We start from the raw sequence: 23320 nt of genomic DNA, 5'->3' as shown, positions 1-23320 counted from the left end.
CGGAACCCCGGCGCTCGGCGGGCGGGGCCCGGGAGGGGTGAGAAGGGGAGAGCACCGGCGCGCGGCTCAGCCAATCGCAGCGGGCGGCGGGCGCAGGCGCAGAGAGTCGATGCGGGGGCTGGGGCCGAGCTGCGCTGCCGTGAGGGAGGTGGGTGTGGGGCCGGGCCTGGAGCGGGGCGGGGGGATATGGGGGTCGAGGGGGGCCCAGCCGGGGTTGGGGGGAAAGGTGGAGGTCGGTAGTGTCGGGGTAGGGAGGGTGGTTTGACCTGATCCTGCGAGGAGGATGAAGATGGAGAGGTTGGGGGTTGGCCTAGGGGGAGGAATGGCGGTGGGGGGTCTGGCTTAGAGTGGGGGGGAGTTATGGGGACGGGGATTGGGATGTCTGGCTTATGGATGGGGGAAGGATAGACATGAAGGGCACGTGGGTCTGGCCTCGGGGAGGGTGTGGGGGTTTGGATAGAATAGAATAGACTGTTTCAGTTGGAAGGGACGTACAATGATCATCTAGTCCAACTGCCTGACCAATTCAGGGCTCACCAAATTAAAGTATGTTATTAAGGGCATTTCCCAAATGCCTCTTAACCACTGAGAGGCTTGGGGTATCGACCATGTCTCTAGGAAGCCTGTTCCAGTGTTTGACCACCCTCTCGGTAAAAAAATGCTTTCTAATGTTCAGTCTAAACCTCCCCTGGCGCAGTTTTGAACTATTCCCGTGTGTCCTATCGTTGGATACCAGGGAGGAGAGATCAGAGAGCTCTAGAGATCAGTTTGCCCTAGAGCTGTGGCAGAGGGAGAGATGAGGATTGCAGTGGAGCCTGGCCTAGCAGTGAGGGAGAGAAGAAGATTTTGGGTGACTGACCTACGGCTTTCCTTAGTAGGACTAAGGAAAGAATGGGGTCTCTTCTGGTATTGGGAGAAGGATGGGGACTGCGGCAAGATTTGCCCAGAGAAGTTGTGGCTGCCCCCTCCCTGGCAGTGTTTAAGGCCAGATTGGATGAGCCTTTGAGCAGCCTGGTCTGGTAGAAGGTGTCCCTGCCTGTGGCAGGGGGGTTGGAACTGGATGGGCTTTAAGGTCCCTTCCAACCCAAACCATTCTATGATTCTAAGATCTGACGTAGCAGGTGACTGTGTTTGGGGTGAGTAGGAGGAAGATTGTGTTTGCACTGGGAAAAAGGGAGAGAGAGGGATGGAAATGTTTTTCAGGAGGGGGAGTTCTAGCTTGGCGTAAGGAAATAGTGAGTCTTGGGGATGGCATTGGGGAAGGAGAAGGGAGCAAGTTGTGGGAGGAAAGAAGGGGGACAGAGGAGGCTTCACCCCTGAGATGGGGTAGGGCACTGTGGGAGGGCAGGGGAGCAAGGTTTGGGAAGTGTAGATGTGTCTGTTTTTTGGATTGGAGAAGCTGAGACAGGGTCAAGATTGAAAGGAAAGGTGACGAGGTTTAACCTGGATGCTGTAGGGGCTGGTGTGGGTGAAAGGATGGGAATGAGGCAGTCAAATGTATTTGGGAGCGGTTGGTGGGACTTTGGTCTTCTATAAAGTCCTTTTGTATCAGAAATGGAGTGGGATCAAGATGTTTTTTCCATGGAACGATGGAAACATGTTGATGTGGAGAAGCCCCTCAGTCTAAAGCCGTTCTTTAGAGGGGGTCTATTGATCTTTTGAGACAAGGGGAGATGAATTTCTCTGTGTGCCGTAGTAGACAGGTACTGTGTGTCTTTGCCTGCTACACCTCTTGGAGAGTCACACCTGAGTACTTTGTGTCTTGTAGCATCATTTGGAGAATTGTAGAGTTGGAAACCTGGTGAAACTGCATCTTAGGCCTTTAGTTAAGAGTGGAGAGCCACTTGAGAGGCCTTAGAAACATTTTTATTGTGAGGGCTGTTGGGCTTACAGGAGCGTTAAATTTATCATTAGCCACGGGGTAGCTTTGGGAATAAACCACCAAAGATAATGGCCCTATGGAAACTTCAGCTGTGAAGGAGGAGAAAAAGGAAACAAACAGCAACACATCAGAAATGTGTGCAGAAATGCTCTGCAGACAATTATTGAGGGCAGGTGAGAAGAATCTGTGACTAAGGTTTGGAGGCTCCGAGGCAGAGACATTGCAAAGGGACGTGAGCTCTGCTCCTGAGCTGGCAGCAGCTTCTCCCAGTGTCTGTAGCATGTCGGTGCACCTGGGGTAATTAGTAATGCTTACATCTCATTGAGTGATCTCAGAGCACTTCACAAGAGCAGGTGAGTCACCTCCTTTTTATAGAAGCAGCCATGAAGTTATGTGTTAGCTAAAGAATTTATATGATGATGCTGCCGGAAATATAATCCATATCCCTGCTTCTAATCCCAGTTCTTGCTTTGTGCTGCCGTGTGTAGCTGTGTATGGTGCTGTACTCGGTTCAGGGGGCAGATGTGTCAAAAAGACAAACTGGTTGCTAAAAAAAGAGGTGATGTACAGGATGTGGATGACGTGTTGATGGTGGGGAGCCCAGATTGGGAGAGACGGCATGTGTCATCTGGTCTGTAGGCAAATGTGTAGGCAAACGTATGTATTTCTTTAAAAAATACAAAGGAATTTATCATGAAATCATTTAGATTTTCTCTTCCACTGCATGTAGGGAAGTGGTTTAAGGCCTGTAACCCTGTCAAGTTTATAAACCAATTCTTGACTGTATTTACAAGTAATTTAAAGCCATTTGTTTGATTTTTTTCCACCAACCTAGTCCTTTGAGTGGTATTCTAAAGGATTTACATCTGTTTGTTGGGATTTGTTGTTGTTTGTTTTTCTTTTCTGGGTGGCAACACTGCAATGTTATGTTTTATTGCAGGTGAGGCTTTTTTCAGTGTATTTACAAACCCATGAGTATTCCATGTCATGTTATATGATTTTAGTCATGTTTTAGGAGGAATAGAATGGAAAGTGACTTAAGGCTGAACTTCAGGTGGTGGAGTCAAAATAAAGTGATGGGAGGAGGAGGAGGGAGAGATCCTGGATTTTGAGTAATAGTTCCTCATACTAAACCAGCATGTAAGTGGCAGAAGGCCTGTAGCTCACTGTTTCTGAAATATGATTGTCAAAACTTTATAAAATTTGGGGGAAAAAAATCTCCATTTTGAAGGACAGTAGCTGAGCTCTTTGGTGTTCAGCAGTGAGCTCACTGTTTACATCAGAGATGAAGTTGGTATGTTTAACATTATTTTTCGTTGCACAGCTCAAGTATGATGAGGTGTCCTCCATGTAGGTGCTGGACAAGAGAGAAGCAGAGGCAAGGTCCTGGTTTGTAAAAGGCAAAGTGCTGCCAGTAGATGAGACCGAGAAGTTTCTTTAATATTAATTAATGGAGAGTAGAGTTACAAAAGTAATAGGGTAACGAGGCTTCTTAGCAGCGCAGAAATAGTAATGACAGGTTAACGCCGACATTATACAACAGTGTTGTAGGTGAAGTACATATTTAATGCCTTTTTCCAGCTAACTTTGAAGAGTTGTGACCATTCCTTCTTTTATTTGTTTAACACTGGTGAAATTTCTCATGTGTTTTGATCTGACACTTCAAGAAAGATGTTGAGGTGTTGGAGCGAGTCCAGAGGAGGGCGACCAAGCTGGGGAAGGGTCTGGAGGGTCTGACCTCCGAGGAACGGCTGAGGGAGCTGGGGTTGTTTAGCCTGGAGAAGAGGAGGCTCAGAGGTGACCTTAGTGCAGTCTACAACTACCTGAAGGGAGGTTGTAGTGAAGTGGGAGTCGGCCTCTTCTCCCAGGCAACCAGCGATAGGACAAGAGGACACAGCCTCAAGCTTCACCAGGAGAGGGTCAGGTTGGACATTAGGAAGCATTTCTTCTCAGCAAGGGTCATTGGCCATTGGAAGGGGCTGCCCAGGGAGGTGGTGGAGTCACCATCTCTGGAGGTGTGTAAGAAAAGCCTGGACATGGCACTTGGTGCCCTGGTCTAGTTGCCATGGTGGTGTCAGGGCAACGGTTGGACTCGATGATCCCAGAGGGCTCTTCCAACCTGGTTGATTCTGTGACTCCTTGAAGACTTGTGTTAAATTATAGTGTGCTGTTGAATGTTCATAAATAGTAGCTGTGTTCTATGCCATTGATGACCGTTTTCCTCGTTGGATACAATCAATCTTGGTTATCCTTACGTACATCTATATTTCTGCAAGGTTAAAATTTCTTCTCGGGGAAAGCAGAGAGAAAGAAAAAAAAAGTCATGCAGATCTGCTGGTAATTAAAACATCATTATATTGGGGAAAAATGTGCTGGAACAATGAATGGATTTAATTACCAAATAGGTTTTTGTCTGGAAATTCTGGCCTCAGGCACAGAAAGGAGCTGACTATCAGGCAAAGCCTTTAAGCTCTCAGGTGAGTCAAAAGTCACACGACCCAAGGCACGTACACGTATATATACACAGGTCAAGTGACTGCTTCATTTCTTCTCCTGGACTGAGAGGACTTGTTTTACTCCTAGATCCAGGGTTAAATATACATTCTCTGTTCTTTAAATATTTTTCCTTGAGGTAAGGGGCATAATAGGATTTGTGCATTAGCTTCAGGTTTTTTTACCTGCTCTTTTGGACTCTGAAGAGAAAGAAATACTCAGGAGAAAAACTCTACCTACGGATGGACAGTTCTGTAAAGGCAGCAGCCCCCAAAAGGCTGCCTGAGAGTTCTGCATCTACAGAAAGAGGTAAGGAGCTTTGAGGTGTGGCTTAGGGAGATGTTTTTTAGGGTGTAGTTGTGAGACTCCATCAGATGTTAATATTTTCACAGCCTTAATGGTGGAGAGCAGGCTTGTGAGAAAAATGCTGTCTTGATGGGGAGCTAATGGTGGTTGTATAGAGTTTGTGGAGCTATTAGTATGTGCAAAGGGCTGAGATTTTACAAAACTTTGAGTCGTTTGCTTGTTTACACCTTCTTGGCTCCCTTGTGCCTGGTTGAAGGTGGCTGTTGCTGTTAGCAAGGTCTAGGAGTTGTTTTTCAGGTTACATTATGTTCTGTGGTGCCTGTCCCAGCAGCGAGCATTGAGAAACCTGCATTTGGTTCCAGGTTTCCCTCGTGATCTTCTGCAAGGCGTATAATCTTTCTGTGTGTTTGTTTCATCATTATTTTATATACATTATTTGTAAATAACATCTGAGGGCAACAGCTTCTTGTGAGCAGCGTACTGATATTGATGAGACCTTCAGAAACTGGTGTCAGTAGCAAGGACTTGCACAGGGTGGGGAAGGCGATGTCAGGTACTTCGTATGAGCTGGGATCTACTGCTTTCCTGAATGGTTTTGGTAAATTGGGAGGCTGCTGATTAATTTTAATTGTTTTTTCCCCCTGGGTCTGATGCAAGCCAAGCTCTTTCAGCAAATTTCATTTGCCTCTGCAATATATTTAGGCTACGAGGAGCCTGACGGTGTAATAGAAGATGTTTGTTTATCATCTGTTCGTTATTGTATTTACTTCAAACCTAGGCAGTGTCAAACAGTTAAACTTAATTTGGATTTGTAATTTGTAACTCTTGATTAGTAACATCATTATAACATGATTTACTTTCAGCACTTTTTTTTTCAGATTGATTTCAGCACTAATGTAATTTATGGTGTTATTTAAACTGACATAGTTGTCAGTTACAGTAACAAAAATTATACCATTATTAGCACATAACTGTGTATCCATCTTAGAAACATTTTCCACTTAAAGTATCCTGTAAAAGCCCCTGTTCTGCTTATGGCTGTTTCGAAACCCCACTCCTGATGTTTGTTCCTTTGCAGTCGCCTTTGATTGTTAAAAAGTATTTTTCTGTTCTCTGCTTCTTTGTGTGTGACAGAACGAAAATAACCTGATGGACAGCCAGCTAAACATGAGCCAGCAGTGTGCCCAGGTGGCCAAGAAGGCCAACGGCATCCTGGCCTCTATCAGGACTAGTGTAGCCAGCCGGTCTAGGGAAGTGATCGTCCCTCTGTACTCGGCACTGGTGAGGCCGCACCTTGAATCCTGTGTCCAGTTCTGGGCCCCGCACTTCAAGAGAGATGTTGAGGTGTTGGAGCGAGTGCAGAGGAGGGCGACCAAGCTGGGGAAGGGTCTGGAGGGTCTGACCTGCGAGGAACGGCTGAGGGAGCTGGGGGTGTTTAGCCTGGAGAAGAGGAGGCTCAGAGGTGACCTTAGTGCAGTCTACAACTACCTGAAGGGAGGTTGTAGTGAAGTGGAAGTTGGCCTCTTCTCCCAGGCAACCAGCGCTAGGACAAGAGGACACAGCCTCAAGCTTTGCCAGGGGAGGTTCAGGTTGGACATTAGGAAGCATTTCTTCTCAGCAAGGGTCATTAGCCATTGGAAGGGGCTGCCCAGGGAGGTGGTGGAGTCACCATCTCTGGAGGGGTTTAAGAAAAGCCTGGACATGGCACTTAGTGCCCTGGTCTAGTTGCCATGGTGGTGTCAGGGCAATGGTTGGACTCGGTGATCCCAGAGGGCTCTTCCAACCTCATTGATTCTGTGATTCTGATTCTGTGAACCTTTAAATAGAAATTATAATAATTGTCTACTCACAAAGCTCAGTCAGGCTGGAAAAAAAAATTCTCTCCATCAGGTGTGTCTGATCTAACCTTGCTGTACAGGAGGAACTACCTTCTTGTTCTAGAGGAAGTGAGGCCAGAGCTTTTAGCTCTGTCTCCAAATGATGAAATTATGTAGCGAATGATTGAGAAAGAAATAATATTTCCTAGAACTTGTCATTGTTTTGTTGGCTATTATGATTAATATGACATACCGTGAGTAGTCCTTATCTCAGTAATACTGAAGTTTTGAAAATATTTGATAAAAGAAGTCATTGGAACTGTACTCAGAGAGGGATATTAATGATGCAGCAGTCTGAAGGCACTGGGAAATTTTTTAGTGTGTGCTATAGGAATTCACAACAGTTCTATCTGAAAAAGAACTATTAGATTTTTTATTTGCATTAGGATTCCTAGACATTTCCTTAAGGAGAACGGATTGTACTGAAGTAAAAAGGTGTAATTAGTGTCAGTATGAAATTAACTGGGGATTTTGTGGTGGAGCTCTTTTCACTTATTGCGCCATACAAGTAGCAGAACACCTTGAGATAATGTTATGGTGCTAATCTGTAAATTGTGCTATGGTACATCAAAGGCTTTGAGAAGATAATGAATATATGAGTAATTAAATCAGCATTACATAATGGGTGTTCACAAACTAGTTGTGGAACATAATTGGTCTTCAGCGTTCAGGCTGAAAACTGTAGCATTATGAAGGAGATGCTACAGGAACAATCTGACCCTTGGGTACAAGAAGCCTCTTTGGAAGCGTGGAGAAATGCCACTCCAGATATGTTTCATTTAATTTACCATTCCTAATTTGAGGTTGTTTTGATGTAAGCAAGTCAGGCCTGAGGCGTGTGACAGCTCCGTGTTTTCTTACTGGGATTCCAGATACCGGTGAGCAAGTCTTGTGGGATTGATATTATGTCATCAAATAGTATCACAGGCTCCCAGGAGAACATGGCCTGTCACAGAGGTGCAATGAAATCACCGTTGCCCTGAACATTGTGTCCCTTCATGCTGAGTGAGCAGAGGCAGTTCTGGTGGCTCTTTTAAGCCCCTGCTGGTTCTGCTGTTGCTTGCTCTGCTGTTACGTGTGCGGAGTTGCTCTGCATGCCAGGCCAGCAGCACCTCTTCCAATACCACTATGGCATCTTAACTTCCACTTGAGTCAGTCAAGGTTTTCCCAGCAGTGCTGCTAAGTTTTCTTCTCAGCAAGGGTCATTAGCCATTGGAAGGGGCTGCCCAGGGAGGTGGTGGAGTCACCATCTCTGGAGGGGTTTAAGAAAAGCCTGGCCATGGCACTTAGTGCCCTGGTCTAGTTGCCATGGTGGTGTCAGGGCAACGGTTGGACTCAACGGTTGGACTCGATGATCCCAGAGGGCTCTTCCAACCTGATTGATTCTGTGATTCTGTAAGTTGTTTCCAGTTCTTCCCAAACTCCAGTTTCCAAATATCTTTGGTAATAACTAAGCAACAATGAGTATTTCACAGAACAAATACTACAGATTTAGGGGGGTTTATTTTGGCTGTATTGTTCTACCAGAAGTTCTAGTATCCACTTCAGTTTTATAAGGTTGGTATTTTTACAGGTCTCTCCTGAGATGAAGAGTGATGATCTGAGATGGTGACGATTTCTGAGGAATATTTATCCATTTGTGGCTGGGTGTTTCTGCTCTTAAGTGATTGTGAGTTCTGGTCAGTGGTGATTTTGCAGGTGATTCACCTGTACTGTTGAACGCATTGGATAGACCTGGGTTTGTTCTTAACATACCTGGATGTTGAGATATCTGAGTGGAAGGACCAGTTATTTATTGTGATTATTGTAGATATATATTGATGGGCTTATGTTTTGGTATATTCTGGATTTTCTTCAGTGCCTGTTGGTCTATGGGAAGCTGCTTCTGATGATGAGGAATGGAAAATTTTTTACATGATCACTTTCCAGTAAAAAGGGGTATGTGAAAGACTCAGAAAAGTTATTAAAAGATTTCATGATTCTGTTTTTTGGTAGGTTCCCCTCCACCCAAAAATATGAACATAATCATGGGAACATATACCAACTTGATAGCCTTTTATGAGGACATAACCCGGTGGATAGATGATGGTAAAGCTGTGGATGTGGTCTATCTTGATTTTAGTAAAGCTTTTGACACGGTCTCCCACAGCATCCTCGCAGCTAAACTGGGGAAGTGTGGTCTGGATGATCGGGTAGTGAGGTGGATTGTGAACTGGCTGAAGGAAAGAAGCCAGAGAGTGGTGGTCAATGGGACAGAGTCCAGTTGGAGGCCTGTGTCTAGTGGAGTCCCTCAAGGGTCGGTACTGGGACCAGTGCTATTTAATATATTCATTAATGACTTGGATGAGGGAATAGGGTGCACTGTCAGCAAGTTCGCTGATGACACAAAACTGGGAGGAGTGGCTGACGCGCCGGAAGGCTGCGCAGCCATTCAGAGAGACCTGGACAGGCTGGAGAGTTGGGCGGGGAGAAATTTAATGAAATATAACAAGGGCAAGTGTAGAGTCCTGCATCTGGGCAAGAACAACCCCATGTACTAGTACAAGTTGGGGACAGAGCTGTTGGAGACCAGCGTAGGGGAAAGGGACCTGGGGGTCCTAGTGGACAACAGGATGACCATGAGCCAGCGGTGTGCCCTTGTGGCCAAGAAGGCTAGTAGCCTCCTGGGGTGTATTAGAAGGGGTGTGGTTAGCAGGTCAAGAGAGGTTCTCCTCCCCCTCTACTCTGCCCTGGTGAGGCCGCATCTGGAATATTGTGTCCAGTTCTGGGCCCCTCAGTTCAAGAAGGACAGGGAACTGCTAGAGAGAGCCCAGCGCAGAGCCACGAAGGTGATTAAGGGGGTGGAACATCTCCCTTATGAGGAGAGGCTGAGGGAGCTGGGTCTCTTTAGCTTGGAGAAGAGGAGACTGAGGGGTGACCTCATTAATGTTTATAAATATGTAAAGGGCAAGTGTCATGAGGATGGAGCCAGGCTCTTCTCAGTGACATCCCTTGACAGGACAAGGGGCAATGGGTGCAAGCTGGAACACAGGAGGTTCCACTTAAATATGAGAAAAAACTTCTTTACGGTGAGGGTAACTGAACACTGGCACAGGCTGCCCAGAGAGGTTGTGGAGTCTCCTTCTCTGGAGACATTCAAAACCCACCTGGATGCGTTCCTGTGTGACATGATCTAGGCAATCCTGCTCCGGCAGGGGGTTGGACTAGATGATCTTTCGAGGTCCCTTCCAATCCCTGACATTCAGTGATTCTGTGATATAGACTAATCTAATTATAAAGCATCTCCCCTGTCCAAAACAGCACAGCAGGTATTAAATATCCAGGGCATTAATGCAATAGTCATTTGAAGTTTGTGCTGTTGTAAATCACGTGCTGGAATGTGACCAGAACATTGTAAAAATGGGAAGCAGTGCTGTTCTGGAGTGGGCAATAATATTGATAGTCCTCCTCAGAAAGGGTGAGCCTTTTGGAAGGAAATATTTGGATGGTTAGGAATGGTTACCAAATTTTGTAACCCATCTGTACCTGTTTCCAACTATGTCTTGGGTGCCCACCTGAGAGGTTACAGTGAAAGTACTGGAAGCCAGCTGTGGATGGGATTGATTACTTATGAGTGTAACATCAGCTTTTATACGTTGCTAAGGATTCTTGCATTTTTTTTCTTCTTTTATTCTAGTTTCTCCTTCTGGCTTTGAGAGCGTTGCTCTTGTAGAAGAGGATCTGAACGGCAAGCTGATGAACGAAGATATACGTATCCATAGCTGGCCTTGTTCTTACTACTTGGACACTGGCAAACAATGGGTCTCTGGCAGACTCTCACTGACTCCTGTTGCCATCAAATTTACAGCTGACAAGACTGGGGAGCTGTTGGTCAACTTCCATCTTTCTGCTATCAGTGAGATCAAGAAGGAATCTTCAAATTTAATCTTCAGCTCCCTTACCATCTTAGAGAAGAACACCAAGCACTGGTTCAGTTCTCTGCAACCCAACAGAAATGTGGTATTCAACATCCTTGAGCACTTCTGGAGGGAGCAGTTGCTGTCAAGCCAAGGTGCAGGAGCAGAAGCAGCAAGTTTACGGTCAACAAAGGGAAAAGAACTCACCGGGTTATTGACTGGATCGCAGAAACGGCTGGAGGACACGGCAAAAGTGCTGCATTACCAGGGTGAGCAGTTCGATAACATCATGAGAGGACTCAACAAGATCGAAGGGGATATGGATGTAGCAGACAGGTACGGTTCTGTAGCATCCTCTGAGCTGAGCAGTGGTTGTGGGGTTGTGTTGTTTACACCTGAAATTTGTGGGGCAGATCCACAGAGGGCTTTAGGAAACTCAACTGTTGACTTCCACTGAAAGTTTAAGCGCATAATGGTCTCTTGTGGATCTAGTTCTTGTTATAAGATGTCTCTGTATTTCTGTCCTCCCTTCTGTGCAGTAGTTTTTCACCCTGGTGAAGTTGCTTGTGTATAACCTGTCCTCTGTCCTTCAAATAACTTTTCAAGCCCTTATGAGTTTCAACCACAACTGGCAGAAATGGTAGAGACCTCCAAAATAACAACCTGTAAGTTCTGAGAGAATAGTCAACTAGTTAGGGGTAAGAAATGCAAATTAATGTCCCCACTGAAGGACAAAGTATGGCATTCACATTTTTATTAGATGTCCTAGAGTATAGATAAATGAAAAATACTGGAAGTTGGGTTTGGTTAATTTTGCCAGTCCTGGACCATCCTGTTTTGCTGTTCCACAGCAAACACAACCACGGTTCTGCTTTTCTGGTTCTTTTCAAAGGAAATGTTGAATATGGCAGGTGGGCTGCTGACTTGGAGACAGCTTTCTAGAGTTATCAGGAGACAACTGCCAATTAATCTTTAGTTCAAGTAGATTGTACTCATTTCTCTGTTCATGAAAGTCAGCTCTTGAGGCTGCTTTTTGCATACAAAGTGTGTGTAGTTGAGGACTTTATATTTGTCCTTTCCTCTACAAGAACTTATTCCCCACCTACACACAGCAGTGAGGATTGGGTCTGTGGTGTGGATGTAGTTATGGAAATGGCTGTAGAAACAAGCTTTGTGCTACAAAACTGCTGCTTTTAATCTTAAATGGAATACTCCCTGCCTCTAGGGCTAGGTGGAATAAATACATTTTGAGGAAAAAATGAGCAGTGTTGAGCAACACTGAACTGCTGAGCTTTGTCTGCAGAGTGTGGTGGTGCCAGAACTGGAGAGATGGTACCAGACTACTTGTGGTCATTTCAATCAGGCACTTAAGCCAGTGAATTCAAAAAAATTAGCCACCAAGTGCTGCCTTTAGACAACTGAGATAAGAGATTTGGAGCACATTTGAGATGTTGCTTAACTTTAGCTGTTGCAGAACTCAATATGAATAGTAAATGGTTGGTGTCTTAATCAGAACATTATGACTTCATTATGTAATGATTAACATTCAAAGTGAATTATTCTATGTTATTTTGTATGCTGTGAGTTGGATTCGATAGCAGTCCAAAATAGACAGTAAGGTTAAGAGTAGTATTATAATGTTTGAAGATACGTAGCTCTGAGTGTCTTTGTGGAAGCTCTGACACCTGCATGAAGAAACAAACGCAATAAAGTTCAAACTAGTTGTTTTTGGAAGAAGCATCTGTTTTTGGACGGATATCATATCTAGAAGAAAGTGTTGATTTCACAACGATTCTGGTGATACTCTCCATACCCTTTAATGAAAAGCCAAGATAACTGAAAGCTTCAGCAATAGCTTTTAAAGTTCTGTAGCAATAAACAAAAAGTAGGAAAATAAATACCTGCTCATTGTTTTTGGAAGAGAGTTTTGTTTTGGGTTAAAATGCACTGGGAGGTATTATTTGTCCTTATGAATCTGAAGAGCTAGAGGCTTTGATTTAAAAATGGAAAAATAAAGGAAGGCAGTGACCAAATGTTAGCTGAGATTCTGTTTTATCTACAGTATGAAGAGCTTGGCCAGCTTGCTCGTAGACTAAAACACAGCCCAGAAGTCATAAGGGAAACTATGTTTTAATTGCACTGTGCTTTTTGAGGAGTTCTACCACTTAGTTTTCTAGCATAGTTTGTGTGTGTGGTGATTTTTTTTCAGAAAGCTGCTTCCCCCCCCGTTCCTGCCCCAAATCTCTTGAATGGATGACATCTATCTTCATGTCCCCAACCAGTGTAGAAAATGGGGAAAACCATGATGAAGCTCATTTGATTGTTACATATAGGTAATTCAGACTATTAACATAGATAAATATGCTAATTAAGGCTCTTGCTTTCTTTAGAAACTTAATGAGAAGTAACTACATGGATAATATCACGCAGGACTATTTTGAATGTGTAGCAAATTTTGTTCAGAGGGAAATTTTGGTAACAAACTTTAGTGTCTGCTGGTTCAAGGTTATATGAGCGACACTGGTATCTTTCATAAAAAGAACCAGGCCCCTTTATCTACTTTCATATGTTTAAAACTTTGATTAACTTTATCTTGCCTGTACGTGTGGACTTTTTTGGATTATTAGTTCTGTTCTTGTGTATGCCTGGGTATATACAGCTGCTTTCAGTGGACCTGTGTGCAGATAAGCAGAGCTGAGTCTGACGTGCTAGCAGATGTTCAAAGAGCAAAAATAAACAGAAAGCCAGATTCACTGGTTCCTTTTTAATATATTACTATTAGAGGACAAGGTACTCTGGTTGCAAATTTTCATTTGTATATAAGGACCAGTTGTATAGTTTGTTGATACAGGGGTGACTCCTCCATGGAAGGCCAGAGAAGTTGGCTGGAGCCTTTGTCAGGGCTGTGCAGCAGGAAAGTCTTGACTGTAAATCAGACATCGCCCAGCCAGGGTGTCAGTCCCTGGGGAAAGAGGGGAGGAGAGGGGTGAAGGGATAAAGTGATAAAAATTAAGGCTCAAAGCTCTCCAGGATAAGTTACTACAATGTAAACGGAGGTTTAGACTTGTCACATTGCAGATGCTTTTCAGTCAGTGAATGCACATGCTTTTCTCACGGTCAACGTGATGAAGTGAACCTGTATTGCAGCAGGAATTTAATGACTTTTCATCGGTTAAGACACAGGCATAAGCTGACATTGCCCTGAAGTACCTTGTAACTCTTTCATACACGAACACGAGAGAAAATGTGCTTTGCGTTCATGTAGAAGTGAGATCAGATAATTTGTTTCTCTTTAGTTAGAGCAGGTAGGTTAAAACGTGGCTTTTAATTTGGAAGTTAGTGCGTTGTCCAGTTCTGGGCCCCGCGCTTCAAGAAAGATGTTGAGGTGTTGGAGCGAGTCCAGAGGAGGGCGACCAAGCTGGTGAAGGGTCTGGAGGGTCTGACCTGCGAGGAACGGCTGAGGGAGCTGGGAGTGTTTAGCCTGGAGAAGAGGAGGCTCAGAGGTGACCTTAGTGCAGTCTACAACTACCTGAAGGGAGGTTGTAGAGGAGTGGGAGTTGGCCTCTTCTCCCAGGCAACTAGTGATAGGACAAGAGGACACAGCCTCAAGCTGCGTCAGGGGAGGTTCAGGTTGGACATTAGGAAGCATTTCTTCTGAGCAAGGGTCATTAGCCATTGGAAGGGGCTGCCCAGGGAGGTGGTGGAGTCACCATCTCTGGAGGGGTTTAAGAAAAGACTGGACATGGTGTGCCCTGGTCTAGTTGACAGGGTGGTGTCAGGGCAACGGTTGGACTCGATGATCCCAGAGGGCTCTTCCAACCTGGTTGATTCTGTGTGATTCTGTGTGAAGAGCAGGTAGGTTAGAACGTGGCTTTTACTTTGGAAGTTAGTGCGTGCTAGCAGAGCCTAGGGCTTTTTCAGTCCACCTTCTCTGTGGTGAACTTAAGATGAACCTCATAGTTTCAGAATTCAGCCCTAAATCTATGGTACTGTGCCATTTCAAATTCTGTTATTGTAGAACTTTCTGTTATATCTCCTTTGCTCTATTTTTTTCCCCCCTCCATATTTTTTTAAGGAGCGTCGCAGCATTTTTGGAGGGCAGCGAAGAGCCCCAGACCCATTACTCATCTTGCATGCTATCTACATAAATATCTGATATTCATGCTTTAGCTGGGAGTAGATTCTTGGAACAATTCATTCTGCCCCTGCTATCCATGAATTCAGTGGTTGACTCCCAGTATGACTTTTTCTGCCTTTCCTAGCAGATGAATTTCTTTAAGTAGGTCTGTATTGAAGCCGTTGCAGAACTGTGATGGCTGGTAAACAGAGTGGTGTTCAGTTAGGGCTTCCTCTTTCAGATTAGACTTTGTCTGCAGCCAAATTAAACAGGATTTGAAAATTACAAAGTCTTCTGTAGACACACTCTGATTCTCTCATGGAAAATAAATCATTACAAAAAGGATCTTGAGAGCAGCGCTGCTGTGGTGCACATTTTAATCAGGCAGTACCTTTCTAGAATAGACTTAAAACCAAATTAAATCCAGCTGGCTCTCCAAAATAGCAGTGAAGCAGTAGTACTTTGTATTTTGGTCTGATAAGGCTTGCAGCTCTAGGATTAAGTCAGTAAATAGTCTTTTGCAGCATCAGTAAGATCACAGTGTTTCATTAAAACTTTTATTACATGTGGTCTGGCTTCATTAGAAGCATCTACAACAACTGCCACGCCAGTGGCACAAGCCTAATCACTAGATAGTCTTTAAGGTATTTATGGGGTCGGGGGGAACACAATTCTGAGCTGGGTTGAGCTTCCTTAGAGCCTTTTTTTTTGTTGTTTGATTTAAACAGAATCTCTTCCCTCCCGTTAGTTGATTTGAGAATCCATTTGTGCCTCCAGAGGTGGCTTCCCTGTTCTGCTCCGTGACTGATGGGTGGGCTGAGAAATCTCCATTTAAAACATCCTGACCAGGCTGGTGGCCTGCAGGCTGGTTTGGTTTGTGGGATGCTTCCAGCCAGCTCGCTGCTGTTTTCCAGTGGGGACTGGGTAGGGTTGTTGGAGCAGTGGATGCATCCCAGACGGTTGACTTGCCTCTTCCTATGCCCACCTGCAACTGGGGACGAGCCATTTTGGCTCAGATGCGAGGTGGGTACCAGAGGCTGCTGGTGAGTGAAAGAGGAGGTGGCTGGTTGCACAGTTGGGAGGTGGAGGGGATATGAAGTTGCTGTTGACTGTCTGGGGAGATGTAGTTGGCCCCAAAATTTCTTTCAGCCACTGAGGCTGAGCATTCCTGAAATACAGGATCCTCTGCTAACAGGATGGGTTTGGGTGATGGGCAGGGGATGAGAGGAGAGTGGGAGAAAAGGAGCATCATAGGTGCTGAGTGTGGCTCTGCCTCTCCTGTCTAGACCTGGAGAGGGATGCTGACATAGAATCATCATCAGAGAATGGTTTGGGTTGGAAGGGACCTTAAAGATCATCTAGTTCCAACCCCCAAGGCAGCATGTGGAAAATGAAACCAAAACCACCACCTTTCCTCTCGTTCCCATTTTTTTTTGTGTGGAAAGAATACTGATGAGGCTTAGACCCAAAGAGATCTGTGATCATGATCCTTTCTTAGGAGAGGACCCCAGAAAAGGGAATGGCCTATGCTGACAGAAAATAACAACAGAAAGATTGTGTCCTCCATATCATTGATTCTTCCAGTTTGCCAGCAAGGAAGCCTGTCTCCTTCAGGAGCTACACCAACACTGATGGTGAGGCAGACGCTGGAGGCCAGTGGACAGTCTCTGCTGGGCTTTTCAGCCTCAACCTTGCACTCTTAGTGTTTTAACTGGCAATGGGAATTTGGGAGCGGGGGCAAAGCAAAAGACTATAGGGCTGAGGTGTAAAGGAGTAGGAAAAGGTAGGGGTGGTGATGGCCAAGTGTGGAAACATTGAGGTGAAAGGCAGTGTTAGCTGAAGAATGTTAGCTCTGGATGTGTTTAAAAAAAGCCTGGACATGGCACTTAGTGCCACGGTCTAGTTGCCATGGTGGTGTCAGGGCGATGGTTGGACTCGATGATCCCAGAGGGCTCTTCCAACCTGGTTGATTCTGTGATTTTAAACTAAGAACAGATGGGTGTAAACTGGCCTGAATAAGTCCAGTAGGAAGTTGGATTTCTCACACCACAACAGTTTGATTCTGGGACCGCTTTTCAATATGTTAGCAAACGAAGAAAAGCTGGTTTTTAAACCAGATGGATCCTGGTAAGCTGTGAATAGGTGTGAGGAGCAAAATAACAGAGGGCTGGATTCAGTATTAAGAAATCTTTGTGTCTGCGGTAATTTGCTATGAACTGGTGGGGCAGCACGACCCTTCTCCTGGCTTTCCCTCTTCTAACACTCTCTTTTCTCGGCTAGGTTGTTGACTGAGCTGGAATCTCCTTCTTGGTGGCCGTTTAGCAGCAAGCTCTGGAAAGCGCCATTGGAAACCAAGCCAAAGGAAACCGCCACAGTTTCCGATTCGAAGAACCAGGAAGGAATCATAATTAGAATTCCAGTTATTATCACCCACAGAACAGACTCAAATGTCAAGCCAGGAAAACTCACGCTCTTCCCTTCTGGCCTGGAAATCAGTGACTGCAATTCTCAGGTCATTCACCGGTTTGAATCAAAGGATATAGATGATATCAGAGTTCATACGCCGTATGAAATCAGTGTCCGTCAGAGATTTATCGGGAAGCCTGACACCTCCTACCGGCTCTTGTCAGCAAAGATGCCAGAAGCAATCCCCATCTTGGAGATGCAGTTTAGCAAGAAGATACAGTTTTTAGAAGATGCCCTAGGATTTGCCGGTGCCAGGAAGTCTCCTCAGGTAGATTTGGGGACCTCCATTTGGCAAGCAGGTATGTGACAGACAGAGCAATCCATCTGTGAGCAGTAACACCAGCACCAAAAGTTTCCAAGTGGTTTTCAAACTCAGGATAGTGTAGAATATTTACAAGTGTAGAATATTTACAAGGCAAATCTACAAGTTGCAGGCTACAACTACCTGAAGGGAAGCTGTAGTGAAGTGGGAGTCGGCCTCTTCTCCCAGGCAACCAGTGATAGGACAAGAGGACACAGCCTCAAGCTTGGCCAGGGGAGGTTCAGGTTGGACATTAGGAAGAACTTCTTTTCAGAAAGGGTCATTAGCCATTGGAAGGGGCTGCCCAGGGAGGTGGTGGAGTCACCATTTCTGGAGGTGTTTAAGAAAAACCTGGACATGGCACTTAGTGCCCTGGTCTAGTTGCCATGGTGGTGTCAGGGCAATGGTTGGACTCGATGATCCCAGAGGTCTCTTCCAACCTGGTTGATTCTGTGATACTCCCCCCTACCCTAATGGTGAGACTATGCTCATAATAAAATTCAAGAAATAACTGCTAGGTGACTTTGAACCCTCTTGCCAAGAGGGAGAGGTTAGAGATGACAGAATTGTGTGGCTCTGCTTTAGTCTAGTTGGATTTACTTTCTCCCAACTCCTTCAGCAAATCCTGTGGCTGTAGATGCTGAAGCTGAGTGTCCCTCAGGAGCCTGACAGCTGGAACATGCCAAACCCTCTTTAACATTGTGCTCTGAGCTGGTGTTGGCACTAGTTCCACACCACTTTTTGAAAGGATTAGCTTAATTTGAGTTTCAGCTACTGGCCTGTGTTTTTACTACAATGTCACTCTTTTTCCAGTGGTCACCAGTTCAGTATTGTGCCACTCTGTGGGGAAGGGTCATTAGAAATCCATTCTTCTCTCCTGACTGCATGCTTGAGAGTCCTCTGTCATTGCCTTTTTTTTTTTCCTTTGGCAGTTTGTAGCTAGAAGCATATTTATATTCAACCTGTCATTCAGTTAATTGTAGAAATTTTAAAACAAATTTCCAGTCCAGCGAGCTTTAAAATAACACGTGGGATAAACAGCATGTTAATTTTTATATCTTAAAAAACAGAATTTTGTTATTTGAGAAGTTCAGGCGTTTGGATTTAGGAGAATTTAGGTCTCAGATGAGGTGAACGCATAGTTTAATCATTTTAAGAAAACACAGTGGAGACTGAAACCCTTTCACAACAATAAGAATGGCATTCCTTACTACTATTACTTCTTTTAAAATTCCAGGGAGGGTTGTTTTTTTTTGTTTTTGTAATCAAATCCTGGATTCATTTGTAGAGCTGGTGAATTTTTGTATGTGAGGAATTTATTTCTATCAACATGCCTGAATCCTCTTTTTTTTTTTCCTAATTGATGGTGACAAAAGAGCAAATCAGTGGATGGATTTATTGCCAGTGTATTAAAAACAAGTAGAAAAATGATACAATAAAACAATAGATGAACCTATTTCTGTGCACCAAGCTAAAACTGGACTTCAGTTTTATAATAATGTCCTCCTGTTGACGAGTCGTCAAGGGCCATAGCTTGGAAAAGCTTGTTAATTTTTAAGGAAGTAAGTCTTGGGCATTTGGCACTAAAATGTCAGCACAACAACTCAGAGGAAAAACAACCTGCTGGTTTCTTAAGCACTGAGTTATTCCAGCAAATTGGTGTTCAGTTCCTGATGGTCTTAAGGCTAGTTACATAAAATAATTGGTTATACAGCCCTTAATTTCCCACTGCTCTGCTCTGTTTGCATCTGAGTCAGTGAGGCAAGGATATTGCTCTCCTACCCCCACCTGCATTTTGGCTGTTTAATTTGGAAATGTCAGTAAAGAAAACTGGAGGTTATGGAAATCCTGACTTCTCCAGCTCCACCAAAACCCTTGTTTGTTCCTTCCTGGAGTCTCTCACCGTCTGTCCTCTGTCACAAGGTGGCAGTCACGGACTGTGCTTGAACCTCTGTTTTTTTTCCATGGCCGCTCACATGGTGGAAATACTGATTTTTAATTTTAATTTCTTTTTTTTTTTTTTCCCTAAAAGCAGGGGGAGGAAAAAGTCAGTGTTATGCACGCCTGCCTCTGTGTACACATAAAATATATGTGTGTATTTTCAGATAGTGAATGTTGATTCAGAGACTTATAGGAGAAATATCCTTGCAGCAGAGGTACGTCTGTCTTGGCCAACTGGCTTGTGGTGTTCTTTGCCCTCTGTGGTGCAGCTCAGAGACATGAACATCTCCACAACTGTCATAGTCTCATCTGGATCCTCTCTGTTTATACTAGGCCTGACTTAAAGTTGTGCATATTGCACATTTGTATAAGTAGATACAAAAAACTCATCTTTCCTCAGAGCTTTGGCTTGATTCCACCTAGAAGAGGAATTTGTGAAGAGTTTTATACACACCAGATTATCTGAAAGTATTTTTAGCTACTCTGCATGTCTTTTCTGACTGTATTTTTTTGGACCAAGCCACACGGGTGTTTAAATGCTCAGGACAGAGCACTGAGGCTCGTTTTGTAGCAGAGGTTCTTCTGTGCTGGATCAAGCCAGTACTTTCCTAGCCAATAATGTCCTCAACGGCTGATAACAGCTACTCAGGATTAAAAAGCACAAGAAATCCTACAGTGCATCTGCAGTGTAACAATCCAGGGCAGTGCTGTCTCAATCCTATAGCTGCAGGGTGGTATTCACAGGTTTTTATCCCTTTTGAGGCTGTTGAATTTTTCCTGCTTGCCTCTGTGGCCGAATGTCCTCGTTATTATGAGTTTCCAGCACTTTGTTCAGAGGTTTGGTGGCTTCTCGTCCTCACGTGGTGGCAGCGAGTCTGAGAGTCCAACAAACAAAACAAAATTGCTTTTTAAATGTTTCTGCTTTTCTATTCAATTCAGTCCCTTTTTTTAAACTAGAAAATTACTGGAAAATGCCAGATATCCTTCCTCAACGTATTCTTTTTGTGCACCTTTGTCATCTCCCCCTCCTGTTCTTGTCCTCAGTGAGATGAATGGAGTGGAATGGATAGATTTCTTGTTTTTAATTAAATAATTAGCATATGGTGACAGTCAGCTGATAAGAAACACAAAGAATCTCATCTGGCCGTTTGCTGCCATAGGAAAGTCTGCCATTCTCTCCCCACTTCGTCATCTGAGGGAGACCATGACAGAAATTCACCATGAGCAGAGTTTTTCAGTGCCTGATTCTCAGCCGCTCCAAATACAAGGAGCATTTACACAGGGTAACACTAGTCCAGTGAATGACTTGCTTGTTTTAAATCTTGATGGTGTCTGAGTCCAGGTACTCTTCAGGTTGATAACCAAATACTTCCAGGGATTATGAGTTTGCAGTAATTATTTGAGAGGGATTTAGGGTTTGGTACTTCTGGTTTAGCTTTTGTCTGCCTTTTCATGGGAAGTAGTGCTATCCAAAGCAGTGGGGTGTACACCATCGCTTGGCCAGCCAGCTGGGTACCAGCTCTTTGACCTGGCCATGAGCTCTGGCATCTGACATGCTTTCTGTCTTGAGGTACATAAGAGCTGCTGCTGTTGTCCCGTGCTGGGTCAGGCCATGTGCTCATAGGTGACAGCAGTAGAACTAGCTTCCTTCTTGGTACCTCTTTAAGTGGGAGAGCTTTGGAGATGTGGGTCAGGGCAATCCCAAGCACAAACACAGGCTGGGCGGAGAATGGATTGAGAGCAGCCCTGAGGAGAAGGACTTGGGGGTGATGGGTGATGAGAAGCTCACCATGAGCCAGCAACGTGCGCTGGCAGCCCAGAAGCCAACCGTGTCCTGGGCTGCATCCCCAGCAGCGTGGCCAGCAGGGCGAGGGAGGGGATTCTGCCCCTCTGCTCCGCTCTCGTGAGACCCCCCTGCAGTGCTGCGTCCAGCTCTGGGGCCCCAACAGAAGAAGGACACGGAGCTGTTGGAGCGAGTCCAGAGGAGGCCACGGAGATGCTGCGAGGGCTGGAGCCCCTCTGCTCTGGAGACAGGCTGAGAGAGCTGGGGCTGTTCAGCCTGGAGAAGAGAAGGCTCCGGGGAGACCGTCTAGCACCTTCCAGTCCCTGAAGAGGCTACAGGAAAGCAGGAGAGGGACTTTTTACAAGGGCATGGAGTGACGGGACGAGGGGGAACGTTTTTAAACTGACAGAGAGTAGATTTAGATGATATATGAGGAAGAAATTCTTTGCTGTGAGGGTGGTGAGACACTGGCCCAGGTTGCCCAGAGAAGCTGTGGCTGCCCCCTCCCTGGCAGTGTTCAAGGCCAGGTTGGATGGGGCTTGGAGCAGCCTGGTCTGGTGGGAGGTGTCCCTGCCTGTGGCAGGAAGGTTGGAACTGGATGATCTTTAAGGTCCCTTCCAACCCAAACCATTCTATGATTCATTCTATGATTCTATGTTTGAAGCACCTCTAGGAGCCAAGATGTGCATCTCGGGTGTTTAGTGCCCATCTACATCAGAAATAACAACCTTTCCTTGCAGCACATCCCTGCTGCCCTACTGGGTAGTATCAGATGCTGCAATAAGAACCAGTGCTTTAACTAAAGGAGAGGTGACGTTACCCAGCAGATTGTATCCACGCTGCTTAGCTGGGGGTGGTGTTAGCATCAGTGTTGGCCTGCTGTTTCAGGGGTTTTCTGACTTGACTCTTGCGCTCTGTCCCTGATCCATCACTTTTAAATTCTTTAATTAAAAAGATTAAAGAGAGAAGAAGCAGCAGGTGGAGAATCCTCATTTATCTGATTGAGAGCATCTTGCTGTTTCTTTGTTGTCTGTTCAGGTGAATCCCCACAGCCCAAAATGAACCCATTTTCCAAATGCTGCCTTCAATAATAAGTCATCTCTCGGCAGCCTCGTCACCTCCAGGTTAGACATTGTACAAAATACAGCTCAGATCCTTTCTAGAAGAACAGAGATTAACAGGCAAGGTTGGGTTAGGCTTCTCTGAGCGCCCTTGTCGCCTCGCAAACTGCTGTGGAGCAAAGCAGGGGTCAACCAGTTTGATAGCAGCACTGGTCCTCCCCATTGGTACAGGAGGTGGCAGTCTGACCGTGGGAATTTTTCTTGCAGCCACAGGACTCCTGGGAGGAGTGGTGCAGCCCAGCTCTCCGGTGGGAGGCACAGAAGGGATGGACGATGACCAGGTTCAGCTGCAGAAGCAAGAGAAGATCTCTCAGGAAGAAGCAAAAGAGCTTAAACAGGTATAAATTGAGATAAATTTGACACGAGTTGTTTCACTCCCTCTGCTTCCTTAATAATGTGCATTTTCATCATCAGAAACATACTCATTGTCCTTAAAAAATAATCCTCTACCTAAATTTAGATGGACATATTTTAATTAGTTAATCAAGCCTGTGATTAAAATACATTGATAACTTTATATTTGTTTTTAACTATTTTGAACAAATCAGGGATTATCAGCAAAATATATTAAGTGATAGGATTATAATCCAAGTAAAATCCTTAACCGTAACCTGTTCTTTCTGAAGATTAAGCAGTTTAACAATTAAATCATTTTCAGTTTTGTGTTTTTTTTTTTTGTTTTCCCTATGCTGTCTTATTCTTTTTATTAAGGAGTAGCAGTTCTATTTCAGAAACATCCACAAATCTGAACAAAGTGTTTGAGAAACACGTAGAGAAAGATGTTCAGGTGTCGGAGCGAGTCCAGAGGAGGGCGACCAAGCTGGGGAAGGGTCTGGAGGGTCTGACCTGCGAGGAACGGCTGAGGGAGCTGGGGGTGTTTAGCCTGGAGAAGAGGAGGCTCAGAGGTGACCTTAGTGCAGTCTACAACTACCTGAAGGGAGGTTGTAGTGGAGTGGGAGTCGGCCTCTTCTCCCGGGCAACCAGCGATAGGACAAGAGGACACAGCCTCAAGCTTTGCCAGGGGAGGTTCAGGTTGGACATGAGGAAGCATTTCTTCTCAGCAAGGGTCATTAGGCATTGGAAGGGGCTGCCCAGGGAGGTGGTGGAGTCCCCATCTCTGGATGTGTTTAAGAAAAG

At 45.0% G+C, this 23320-nt stretch overlaps 1 protein-coding gene across 1 annotated transcript in view; it reads left to right on the top strand.

The window, feature by feature from the left end:
• Positions 1 to 91: 91 nt before the first annotated feature.
• The window catches only part of SNAP47 (synaptosome associated protein 47), a 35231-nt gene continuing 12002 nt past the window's right edge, over positions 92 to 23320 (top strand). The window contains exons 1-4 of the mRNA XM_068404930.1: positions 92 to 148; positions 10235 to 10790; positions 16852 to 17336; positions 22391 to 22521. Of these exons, the coding sequence (XP_068261031.1) occupies positions 10294 to 10790; positions 16852 to 17336; positions 22391 to 22521 (1113 nt within the window). The 5' untranslated portion in view covers positions 92 to 148; positions 10235 to 10293. The remainder of the gene's footprint in view (positions 149 to 10234; positions 10791 to 16851; positions 17337 to 22390; positions 22522 to 23320) is intronic.

This window comes from Nyctibius grandis, chromosome 7 (assembly GCF_013368605.1).
Source record: "Nyctibius grandis isolate bNycGra1 chromosome 7, bNycGra1.pri, whole genome shotgun sequence".
Lineage (NCBI taxonomy): Eukaryota > Metazoa > Chordata > Aves > Nyctibiiformes > Nyctibiidae > Nyctibius > Nyctibius grandis.
The sequence above is the reverse complement of the archived record's forward strand: the minus strand, read 5'-3'. Positions and strand labels throughout refer to the sequence as shown.